This window comes from Larus michahellis, chromosome 3 (assembly GCF_964199755.1).
Source record: "Larus michahellis chromosome 3, bLarMic1.1, whole genome shotgun sequence".
NCBI classification, from domain to species: domain Eukaryota; kingdom Metazoa; phylum Chordata; class Aves; order Charadriiformes; family Laridae; genus Larus; species Larus michahellis.
Genome location: NC_133898.1, coordinates 38,600,315 through 38,613,509, shown reverse-complemented (window position 1 = coordinate 38,613,509; position 13,195 = coordinate 38,600,315). Strand labels below are relative to the sequence as shown.

Genomic DNA, 13,195 nt, shown 5'->3' with positions numbered 1-13,195 from the left:
AATACCAGGGCCAGTTGTTGTTTTCCCCACAAAGATTGCTAGGAAAAAGTAACACAATCAAAATATAAACTGACTTTTAAGCTTTCTTTAAAATAACTGACTCAAAACTAAGTGGTTTTTGAAGATAGATTCGCTGTGCATTTCAGAAGCTACTCCTAATGCATTCAGTAAAAAATATATGACAAAGACAATAGCTCTTAGTTTTTTTCCATAACATTAATCAGTTAGTCCTTGGAATTATAGTCTCTCATTGCAAGATTTCTGTTGCTGATGGCATCACTGAGGTTCTACAGTTAATGACAAATAAGTTTTTTGAAAGATAAATATTGCAAATATATATTTTTTCACTGCTAGCAGGCGAGAGTTCTTTACAATTCCTCTTCTGAATCTGTGTCGTAGCCTTGGAAAACCCTCATTACGCCAACGGGGGGAAGGGTGTACTAAGGAAAACTCAGTGTATGAATGAAAAATAACAGAGCAAGTAGTTTCTATATAGAACTGGGTTTAGGCTATTAGTTTGAAGAATTACCTTCCCGAATACTGTATACCATCTGATTGATGAGGACATAGCTGGAGTACACTACTAGGATTTTGAAGCAGAGCAGCACTGCTTATTTATGCACTCTCGAGCTGACTAGCAAATATGCAATATTTATAGCGTTATCTATTCTTGTTAATCCAATATTAGAGAATTCCACAAAGCATAAGAGGGCGCTCATTAAAGTCAGCAAAAACAAAACTACTATATTGCTGAACGCGTTTGAATTTCCCATTTTATCAGAACCAACATAAGTGTATTTGTATGTGTTGGCACATACATATTCATTTATGTAAATATACATATTTGAATACTAGTAAGTAGTCTTCAGGTGCTGTGGAACGCCCAGGATGTTCATGATTTGCCTTCATAACTTTTTTCATCGTGTATTTTCCTGTGTTACAGCTTTTTTTCTTTCTTTTTGTGTTTCCGTTCTTCCTTTTAGCTATCTGTATTTGTGCATTATTCTTTCACTTAATAATCCTGTTCTGATTATTTAGGCCACTTATGATATCATTTGTTCTCCAACTTTGTCATCAGAATCTGCGTTTGTCCCTCTCCCAAACCTAACTCTATGCTGCTTAAGTATGTAATTTAATAATGAGAAAATAAGTTCAAATTGATACCTGTACCTTTTTTTTATTAAAAAAAAAAAAAAAACAAAAAAAAACAAAAACAAAACCAACAAAACCACAAACTAGTGACTTCAGTGTTGTGGCCTTTTCTCTCTTCTGGCCTTTTCAAGGTTTGTTCTTTATAATAGTCTGAATATATGAGGGGCTTGAGATGCTGTTTGTTAGCTATCAAGAAACAAAAGTAACCCAAAACAATTTCCCTTGACAAACAACTTCCCTTAACATCCTTAGAATAGTATCAAGCTTCTACACTGCACAAATTGTGCCCAGTAATCAAGACAACGGGAATTCAGTCTCATGCCTGCACCCACTAGCAGTCGCTATCTGTGGATGTTTTTGCTGTCAGCAGCTGTTTTTAACCACGTTCTTCAGCTCTTTACCCTTGTAGCAAGAGATGGGCAGCGAGCGGCAGCCCGAGTGCTCGGCAGGACCATCCAGCCGGTTCTCTCTTCACAAACTCATCTCTTGTTGTGGGCTCCGGAGGTTTACAGACTTTGCTCGTGGGTGTGATTCAGGAAAGGAACCCCGTTCGCCTGGTCTTTTAAATAAACAAGGTCTTTCTTTCAGTCAGCAGCAATAGGGGTGGCCATTGCCTTAGAAAGTGTTTCAGCTAATTGAAATGCCCTAAGTTAATCCATCAAAGGAACTGTACAGTTACAGGCGCCTGAATACATTTAAATAAGTATTTGTTTGAATCAATTTGGTATAGAAGTAAAAACGTTTAATAAATAAATGAACACTTCCATTAACTAAAGACAAGCTGACATCAGAGAGTGTAGAGGGGAGTAATGCAAGAATTTAACTATAAACCAGATGTAGTACAGGAGTGCAAACATGAGATGAAAACTAATTAGCTTTTCCCTTAATTTAGCAATTATGAAATTTATTGACAAGAAAGGATAATAAGCATTTTCACACTTTTTCTAATTATAACTTAGCTAAAATGTATGCAGTAGCCTGTGTAGTTCACTATTTGTCATGCAATTTGCAACTTGCATCTCATTCATCTGGGTTACTGGCACTAGATTAGTCTCTTCCGTTTCATTAGAGATGGTAGTTAATAGCCTCATTAAGGTACACTGCGGTACAGTATACTTCCTTTTTGATGGATGATAATACCAACAGCACGGGTTTAGACGAAAACAAAAAATGTGAGAGGTAGGAAAGAATTAGTATATACATATTTTTTTTTATGATTTATTTTATTTTTTATTTCCCCATCCATGAATCTCAGAGAAAGCTGAGGGCGGAAGGTGCCCTGCAGACTGTCTGATCCGACCTCCTCACTCAGAGCAGGGTCGCCTGAAGGAGGCTGGGCGCCGTGTCTGGTCACGTTTTGAGAACCTCTGAGGATGGAGCCTCCACAAACCCCCTGGGCAAATGTCAGGTCTCCCCTACAGTAAACAACTGTTTTCTTATGTGTAAGTGGAATGTTACTAAAATTATATGGTTATGCTCCCACACTTTTCTGTTTTCCTGAAATCATGCCAGCAGTAATATATGCATTAATACTCATTCACACATACATATATACACACATATATATATATATATATATATATATATATATACACGCACACATATGTCCTTTAACTAAGTCCTTTTAACTAAGGAGTGTTTTGAAGTCTGGTGATAAGAAACACAAATGAGGTTGATACATGTAAACTGCTGGGGGTGGGGGCAGGTGCCTGGTTTCCTAAGGAGATGAGCCCCCCATAGTTTATCCTGCTTATAACTTCTGAATCTCTTGGATTATTTTAATCAAATTTCACGAAGTTATCAAGGTCTTGAACGCACTAATCTCCCATGTGGGTTTTATGAAAACAGGCAGCTTAATACTTGGAGGAGGTACAAGTGTGACACAACGCAAATCAGTGTCCCTGTTTGAAGTCACCTGTAGCTGTGGCTGCCAGCCCCTCCGTGTCAGGCCAGGTTGCTTCCTGGGGGGGTGACTGGTGGTCGGGGGACGCACCTTGCCTTGCCTGTGTTCAAGGTTGTCCGGATTCAAGTCAGCTGGAGCCCCTGGGCTGTGCCAGTTGCGTTAGCTCAGCCACAGCCCTATGCTGTTGTGCAGCACATGTGCTTACGTATAGCACTGTGCTTGTGCTGGCAGACGTGCTGGCAGTTAGCCACACACGCGGGTTTTGTGATGCTCTGCAGTGTGCATCTTTGTGTTTGACAAGTGCCTGTTCTCATCACGCTAACTCGCTGCTTGGTACGGCACAAGTTTTGATTCTCCTCTTCTTTCCTCACAACACATGCGTCGTGTGTGCCAGCTGTCATTTTGGGGAAATGAAGCCGTGCTATTGTCAAGCTCAAAAATACCGCTTACACTTAAAGCAATTTACATGCTAAATTTCTTTTTTTTCGCTGTTTTTTTTTTTTTTTTTAGCATTCGTTAAAAAAAAAATACAAACAGCCACACTTTAGGTCACTGTCTGTAACGGAAGCCTTTTTCTTAATCTCATTTGCAAAGCGGGAAGGTGAATTTTGCTGGCAGAGTTTGAAGCCCACCAGTAATGTTCTGCATTTGGAACACGCGTAACTCTTGCACTGCGTATCTCAAACAGCACAAGTCTTTCCATTGTGTCTCAAGCAGCTAGGCTAAAAGTAGTTGGGGGTGTTCTGTTCTTGTTCCGATGGTTGTTTTTACTCATTAAGGCTGGAACAAACTACTGTTGAATGGTTTTGGTAATTGAAATTAGAGAGAAATAACTTCTGTAATGCAGTGTCTGGGGGTTATTTATAGTCTCCAGAGTGATTTCACAGGGAGCCTCCTGAGGCAAAGCAGATGATGGAACTTGAGTTCTATAGGGACTATTCCTATGCGGCCTCCCTACTCCACATTGTATTGGGTACAATGAGTTTTAAGAATTGCTTTTAAACTCATGGAGCAGAAAAAATAAATTGGTGAAATAGTGGTGCTAAGGGCACTGCGATGATACTAGGAACAGAGTTTGCGTGGTTAAATGTTACCAAAGGGTTTATGTAAGAATTTTTGCAATATCTGTTTCTAGTGTTTTAAGAAAAATGGAGGTGAATTCACAAAAGAATGTGTGCTCCCAAAGAGATGGGCAGTTAAGTTTCTGATGGAGCTTTGAGATGCAGTCTTGATTGTGTGAAGGGACGAGGTGTTCATCTCAATTTAAGTATCAGAGTTGTAAAATAACTGTTTCCACAGCATTATACAGCAACAGGGAGGAACTGAGGTGGTCACGGTTGTCTAAATTTGCTCATAAGATGTTAATCTTGAATTTCTGTCTCTTCATTAATAGTCAACAAGCAAACGGGTTTTGGAACAACTGTGTTAATTTAGGTTCATTTGAAGTAGAGGTGATTTTAAATGATGATTCTGGTAAATGTGATAGGAAAGATTCGTGAAGAGGCAGTTTCCTCTAGATGAAGTTTCTAATGCATAGTCAACTTGCCAGAGAATTAAGTAATCCCTCATCTAAAAATGAAATAATGAAGGGGGAAAAAAAAACAATCTAGAAACTAGCAACAAGATATTGCTCAAACTTTAGTTAATCCCTGTTATGTAGTTATTGTCTGTGACCGTGCAAGTTTCTTCATGGACAGAGGTTTTAACAGCTCAAGCTCCTTTTAAAATAGTTTGAGGAGATGGCAGTAATGTTTGAGGGTTCATTAATTATTGCTCTTACTGATGTTTGCACAGGCAGCTGAGATCGTGATGTCAGTCAGTCTGTCAGTGTCGATGGGTTCTGTATGAAAAGAAAAAAAAAAAAAAAACTGAGTGCCTCAAACGCTGTCATCAAATCGGAGATTAAAAAGATTCATCTCATTCATGAAGCAAGTGGCAGCAGAGGAGGGCTCCTCTTTCTCTTCCTACTCTCCCATCTCTTCCTTCATTCCTCCTTCCCTGTTACATTTTCTCAGCCCATGTCTCTGCTGGACTTAGAGCTTCCCACCCTCTGCCCAAAATGCCATGGAAGAGCCATCACGATTGTCAGTGAAACTGTGCCTGCAGCTCCTCTATGGCAGGGAGAGTAAGAGAGGGGGATTCAGCTCTGACAGTCGTAACACCATCTATTTGGAAAGTTTTGAAGGGAGAGCATGAGTAATGAAGACGAGAACAGTGACAGTAAGGAACGAATGTGAGTTTCTGTCTAAGACATAACAGAATTTTTAAGAATAAAGAACACTACTCAGCTTGTTGTTTCCAGTCAAGCCTCCAGTTTCTGTCTTGCTCAGCTGAATTATTTCATTCTCTCATTTCAAGTGAGAATTTGATAGTCACCACAATTAGAAGAATCTCCGTCATCAGATATAGATTACAGAACCACAGAACGATAGAAGAATCCTTATTTCTTAAGTCTGAATTAAAATTGCAATGGGAGAGTGTCAATGGCAGTTACGCTGCTGAGCAGTTTCTTTGTGAAATTTTGGGGATGTCTCATCGCTATTTTTGGTTTTCTTCATTTTTTACAGAAAAGTTTTATGATTTTGACATCTTCAGATAAAAGAATAGTGTTCTTTTCTTTTTTTTCTGTCTCAGACTGAGTATTTGTTGGTTTAGGTGTAATGCTGAAATGCAAGTTGAGCGTGGAAAATGTTTCGTAAAAGCAAACAAGAAGTAATTCTTGTTGCACAAATCATCCTTCTTAAGGACAGCCACTGTCAGTCACAGGCTGAAAGAATCCTATTCTCTGTAGCCATTTGTGATTGTTTAATAGTTCACACCGGGAATTTACTCTAGTCTGTAGTTGCAGCACTTCACCTTGTTCGTAGGGTGTTTTTTTCTGCAATCCAGGTAGTAAAGCTATGCGTGACAATTTCCTTTTGCTATCAGATCTCTGAAGTTTAATGTTGCAAGATTCCAGGTGCCGGAAGATTTATTTTGCGTCCTGTATTGCTTGTGTCAGTATTGTGGAAGGCAACATGATCTGGAAGAAATGCATGCAGGACTGAATCTAAAAGTTCCCATTTCTTATCTGTCCTTTCTCCTCGCTCCTTGTACTTGCCCGTAAGAAGGCGTCAGCATGTGTGCTGTTGGTCCATTTTGTAATGAGCATTAGCTTGTGCTGGCGTGCCCAAGGCGCTGTGCAGTCAGTGATCAGATAGCTGGTACCATCCCTGAGAGTCAGGCTAAGTTTACCTCAGTGTTAACGCCATTTAATTTATGGCAAAAGAAGATACACATTTTAAAAAATGAGATATCTAAATTTTCATTTCTATCATATTAACCATCTTATGTTAATATTCAATTAGTCATCACCAATTAACAGGAAATGTATAATTAAATATTTTAATTATAGGACTACTAGCCTGACTCGGGGTAGCTATTTTTCTCGTTAAGGCACATGGCCTCATTAACTGATTAGACACTGGTTGACTCATACACATGAATCCCTCATTTGGACTTTATAATAAGCAGACAAGTATGGTTTCCATCGGCTTAATTCAGAATGCCAGATTTGCTTCTGAGAAGTACCAGAATGGCTTATATTTCCAGAAGCAAAGATGTGTGGGAGGTAGCTATTTCAAAATAGCCGTGTGTCTGTTTTTCTGAGTAATGAATAAACAAATCATGTATTTCCCCATCTTTGTCAACGAGGTGGGCTGGGACAGATTTCTACCGAACCCTGAGTCAGCCCGGTCGCAGTAGACAAGCCACGTGTTGAAGGGTGCAGCCTCCTACCTTCCAGGCCAGGCTGCTCTTCTGGGCTCTCTGAAAACAAGTGTCCGTGTGATAGGACTGTTGCCTCAGAGTATGGGTTGGCATCTCTGCAGTCTGATCTTTCTCTTGGATCATCTTCTGCAGAGATTTAATTGAAGACAGGACTAGTTGTTCCGTAACTGTATTAATTCATTATGCACTATTTTCTTTTCCTTGCCAAGGCTCCTGCGCAGCCAGGCATGCAGAGGTGGAGTACATTACGTACTGAATGTTGGTTTAGGCCTAATAGATGCATTTTGTAAGGTGTAAGTTGTAATCTACGGCATTGATCAAAAGTAAGGCTCTATTGAGACACACATCAGATAAAATTATTGCAGCTTAATAAAAACTTATCACCTGTATACTGTGCAGGAAGCAGCTCACTTTTCTGTGAAATGTGAGATGCGGGGACTTTGTACTTACTGAAAAACCTGGCACGCTTTCAGTGTATCTTAAGAGCAATATGACAGAAATAAAGTAAACCCAAGTGAGGTAAGTTGTATATTCATAATGGCTGTAATATTGGAGTTCAACAACTGCAAAAACACTGTGAGACCAGGTCTGAAACACAGGTAAGAAAAGTGGGTTAGTTTATCTGCATGTGAGGAAAGTTAATAGAGCATACCCCGGAGGGAGAGGCTAGCAGGTATTCCTAGTCTGACTTCATTAGCTATTTGCTCAAGGAAAGTCATGATGTTGATAAGCAGTGGATCAGATAAAATCATCGAAATAACAAGGATATGGACAATGTTTTAGCCATGGCAGTTATCTTTTCCTGGCTAATCCAGGACAGCTAACGCAAAGTAGACGTATTTTCCATAAGCACAGGACAGCATGCAATGGAAACTTAAAATAAAGGTAAAAACATGTTCAGTAGGCTACCACCCTGCCAAAAAGATATAGTTACTTATTATTTGTTGGATTAATGTCCTTTCAAAATGGATTTAACTGAACTAATGCTTTTTTTCCTTGATCACCATCTTGTACTAGAATGCTGACTGACCGCAGTAATGGCTTTCAGCAGTTAACCTCCCTGCAGGACTACTACAAACAATTACATTTTTAGTACAGTTTGGATTAAATTTATTTGCAGCTTCTATTAAAAAGAAGCACAGAACTGATTCAGCTATGCACAGGTTTTGAAAGGGAAAAAGTCTTTTCTAGCCTTACCTCACTCAGATTGCAGAGTGGCAGATCTACTGAAATCCACTGTCTCTGAGATGGCACAAAAATAAGGCTCGGGCGTCCCACGTTCCAGTCACTAACGTGCCTTTCATGTGCTGCAATAGAGCCCTGGTCAACATACTCTCCATTGTAAAAAACAACCAAAAAAAAAAAAAAAAGACACTACACTACCTGAAGTAACGCTGTCCTGAACTTTTAACTTCAGGTTTTTCCGCACACTATTTTCTTACAAGCTGAAATTTATAAAGTTATTAATGCAAATAGTATTCTGACTAATTCTTTAAAAATGGCTGAGCACTGAATTTATAGCATGCATGTAGAGCTTGCGCTTATTTTGTTTGGGTTTGCATTGTTGGTGTATACTAATTTACATTTAAATTGTTATCCATGTGGAAAGAGAGGGAAGCACGGTATGGCGCTTTCATGTACCGCCTTTAGACATGAGAGATACAGTTTACATGCTGTGCCTTAAAAATCTCCCTCCTGCCCAGGGAGGAAATAGGTCGAACCCATGTTCAGCTGTTTTTCATCAGCAGCCTACTTCATTTTGTGCAGGGAGAAGGAAGAAGGTGCGTAGGAGAAACTAAATGAGATGACAGATGAAGCCTGCAGTTGTTTAGGATGGAGTGTGCTCTACATGTATCTCTGTATGACCCAGCCATGGCTGGAAGGAAGCTAATCAGTTCATTTTCTATTCAGCACTGCCAGCAGGAGGGGTTCTTACAGGGAACAAAGATAATTTGTCCTTTACTTGATGCTCATTTTGATTGTTAAGAAAATGTGTACATGCGATAGAATGGGAAGTATCACGCTGGCTGGTGGTAACCCCAGCTGAAAGCAATATACCTTCAATCTGCCCAAAGGGATGCCTCAGCAAGGAAGTTCTAATATTTTTCCTAAAATATTTGTTGTGAACACAACAGATTCACAGTCGGAGAGTGAGGCTTCTCCTGTGAAACGGCCACGGCTACTGGATGACAGTAATGACAGGCCTGAAGAAACCAGTCGATCCAAACAGAAGAGTAGACGCCGATGCTTCCAGTGCCAAACAAAACTGGAGCTAGTACAGCAGGAACTGGGATCATGTCGCTGTGGTGAGTACTGTTTGTCAGTAGCGTCCGGCTTTCTAACACAGCCGTGCTCGGATCCGTATCAGGCGTGGAAATACAGAGAACACTTGCATTTTTTTTTTTTATCTTTCAAATGTACTTTAAACAGAAGCTGTCGCTTCCACTGGTAGCAAAAAGTTATAATTAGTTCCTGTCTTAATTTCCCCTTTAAAACTTTGGCCTTGATGTACTGCCTTGTCTCAAGAGATCTCAGATGTTAATGAATTTAGCTTCAGAAGTCCCTGTAAGGCGGGAGAGCATCATACCCACTTGACAGGAGAAGAAACACAAAGCAGATCACTAAATATGCAAAGATGACAAGGTTTTTCTACATTTTGCATTTTATAATTACATTATTATTAGCTAAAACAAAAAAAAACCTCTAACTGAAAATGTTTTCATTTTCAGAGTTAGCTGTTGCGGGGGAAGACTTGTTGTTCACCATACACTTAAAATCGTCCAACCTGGCTTTTCCCAAGTAGATGACATTGTTCAGCTAATTGAATTGAGGATAATCTCATGCAGACAGCTAATTTGGGGTTTCATATTACATGCAAATAATCTTTCTGAAACAATAATTAATGTGACTAGATTCCACAGGAGATGCTCTCTCCTTCATGGAACAATTGTGTTCATAACTCGTTTAAATGTGCTCATCAGACCCAGAGATAATGCACATGGTAGTTTTATCTGCTGATTATTTTTTCATATAATCATGTGTCAAAAGCTTACACTTGCGCTCTCTGACCATGCTTGTATTGATACATTTGGAGAATTTTGTTTAGTTACTACGCTGTGTCTTACCAGGGGAATAGTTTCCAAAGGATTTGGAAATAGATGAGCATAGGAGCAATTCATATTGCACCTGTGAAGTGTAGAACATCGTATTAAAATGTTTTCTGGATAGAAGGCGGGTCCTTCTGAGCAGCAGCGGGGAGCGAAAGGATCAGCTAAGCTAGTTACAAAGACCCAGTTAATGAATTCTATATTGAATACCTAATATCAGGTGAAGAGAAGCAATAGAAAGCTGCAAAGATTCCATGTTATCCTTTGTTCTTTTCTTCAGCATCTGTCTGTCTTCAGCCTGTAGAGATGACTGTTGTGTTGTGCTCTTCTGGACATGAGACAGGCTTTGTTTCAGATATTGGAACTAAAATAACGTTACCTGTGAAGCCACCAGACATGAAATCAAAAGCTGTGATGTTGGAATTCTTGTTATGGAAATCGTGTGTCTGGATACTTTGAAGTATCCAGTAAGATTTTTATCAAGCTGAAGAAATTCAGCACTGTCAGTGACATGGTTTGGTATGGCTCTTTCTGCTCAGCACGGTAGGGCAGGAGTTTCTGTTCTTGGTCTGTTGCTGTCACATATCAAATGGCTGAGGCTGCTCTCAGGTACCCAACTAAAATAGAAGAATCCTCCCTAATATTGGGAGCCAAGAGAGTTTTACAAGTTTGGGGAGAATTAGAGAAAAGATGACTTAGCAATTCTGCAAAGTTGGAGCCATGTAGGAGCAATGAAGTCTAAAGTAACTTTTTAGAAATCCTTACACTGACTAGTAAAGTTTTTAAAATTTAAAAATAAGCCCTGCCTTTTTTTCATAAACTGGATGACAAATATATGGAGTTGGTTCCTCTCAAGTTTTCCTGAAGTAGTTCCATAATTCAACATTGTTGCAATATAAATGTTGTAGGATTTTTTCTTTGTTTTCACTGGATATAGATACATAGCTTTATGGAAATACTTCTGTTAAAGTTCATAAAATGTGTTAATAAAACATGAATGTGGAACAAAAAAAAAAAAAATCTGAGTTCCTCGGCAATAAGTGAGAAAATGGAAAATTTGCATTCCTACGTTACATCCTATATTGTTTAAAGAATGTATAATAAACACTTATATTCCACCCATTTAACAGACAAGTGGAAGGCAGGAGTCTATTTCCATGCTTACAACAGGGCTGAAAAGCCTGGAGATCTTTGGTTTATTTGTGCATCTATAGTGTTTCATTAGTGCTGTATTCAGTACATGTGTTATCTATAATGAGACGCTGACACGCGATGTGAAAGTAGGCATACCCTGCACTACTTAGTTTTAATAGTGAGCAAACAAAACCCTGCCACTGAGCAACACAGGTCATCCCAGCTTCACGTCACCTAAACTGCTTTACCAATACTCATTAGCGTGTAGCCTTTGTCATTTGTAAAGCAGCTGCCTTAGAAACCGTTCTCACTAACTGTGCCCTAAAATTGGGTTGCTTGAGGTCATGAATGACAAGCCAGGTCAAAAACCTTGGGGAGGGGGTGGTGGGAAATGGGATCGAATAAGGACATTAAAATTATCATTGATTTAAAATATTTTCTAAATCTATGTGTGATCAGGTTATGCTTTTTGTCGTAATGTGAAGCACAGGTAATGATGCATGTTTAAGTGGAAGTCTTAGAAATATAATCAACTGGTGTAAAATAAGGATGTATATTCTTTAAAAGTAATTGTCAAGGTAGAGTATTGTTTGACCTGGACTTTGGACCACTGCTATTAAATTCTTGGCATCTCAATCCTTAACTGAAGTAATGGGAAAAAACGTAGAAAAAACTTTAAATACTAAAAAAACAGTCAGAATCGATAAAAAGGCAGACACGATCTTTGGAAGGACAAATGTGTGTGTTTGCTTGGATGTAAGGAAAAAATATTCACCACATAAATATTACATTGTTCCATAGCTGTGTCTGAAACACTGTTATTAAAATCCAAGTTAACTCTTTAGGACCCCACAGAACAGCAATTTTATTGTTTGCTGTTAGACATCATCTTGTCCTAGTGCCAAAAGTACTGGAAATCGTCTCCTCACACATCCTGCTGATGTGTCCTGGTGACTCTTCCAGTGAGAATCTTAATGATACATAGTGGAAAGAAAAATCTGTACATACTGGACAATGTTTTAATACTTATAGATATTAATTCAGCGTAACTGGGACTTGTCCAGCAGAGCACAGCCATTCTAAAAGGAGACAGAGAGAACGGGCTGCCTCTTTACACCTAAGCTCTACACCAAATTCGGAGATCTTTGGGTGACTGCTGTATTTGCTCTACTGTCTCCTGTAAGACCTGTCCAGAGAGAGGCGACGTTGCTGAGCTCGTTCCCTTGACACTGCATGGAGTCTTAGACAGATTTGACAGTGCTGCAGGGCTTTGCCATGAAGAAAAACAATTCATTGCTGAGAAGGGAGTTCCAGTGAGGGTTCTTCAAATTCAAACACAACATTTTTCAGCTGTAGAAAGATACATTTCTTTTCTTTTCATACACACATACACGCATATTCTCAAGATCTTTTTTCATTCTGCTCCTGGTCTGTACAAGTTATTAACTGCTGACAAGAAATTCACATCTCTTAAATAATGCTTAAGAGCCATTGCTATATAAATTGAATGTGTTATGAATTGTGATGGGCCTTTTTGTAGTGTTCTGTGCCTGGAGCAGGAAGAACAGAGGATGTCATTTTCATTAATTTCTAATGAGGTGCCAATTAAAGGCAAGGAAGGAACTCAGAAGGGAAGAGTCACAGAGCTCCCCTGAATCCTGTACCCTGGGGCTGTCAAACGAGCGTGCTGCCAAGCCTCCTCTGAAAGTTCCAGTAAATTACAAACTCATCCAGAGCACAGACACACAAATTCGGCTTCTCTTTGATCTTCAAAAGAGCAATTTGTAAGACGAGTTCTGAGCCTTTTCACACAGCGAACTGGGAGAAGTGAGAGGAATTGTTAATTGGTGATGCACTTCCAAGCTTCAGTGAGAAAGAGAAATTTTAAAATGAATTCTCATTTTGTGCCTCTCTGACTGGATAACCTTTAAATCAACACTACTAGAACAAAACCAGTTTCCTGTGAAACGTTTCTAGATGACGGTTACACTTGTCATGTTTTCCAGGCAGCGATGTTCTCTAGCTTTGAGTGGGCCTTTCAATAATTTAGTGTCTCATGATGGATAGTGATTGTATTGGAATAACATATTTATTTAATACTAGATTTAGTAAGCAGTTATATCATCAAGGA

General features: G+C 39.2%; 1 protein-coding gene across 3 annotated transcripts in view; it reads left to right on the top strand.

The window, feature by feature from the left end:
• Positions 1 to 13,195, top strand: part of ZFAND3 (zinc finger AN1-type containing 3) — a 150,042-nt gene that overhangs the window by 113,153 nt on the left and 23,694 nt on the right. For all 3 annotated transcript variants that reach the window (XM_074579724.1, XM_074579725.1, XM_074579727.1), the window contains one exon: positions 8,959 to 9,129. In XM_074579724.1, the coding sequence (XP_074435825.1) occupies positions 8,959 to 9,129 (171 nt within the window). The remainder of the gene's footprint in view (positions 1 to 8,958; positions 9,130 to 13,195) is intronic.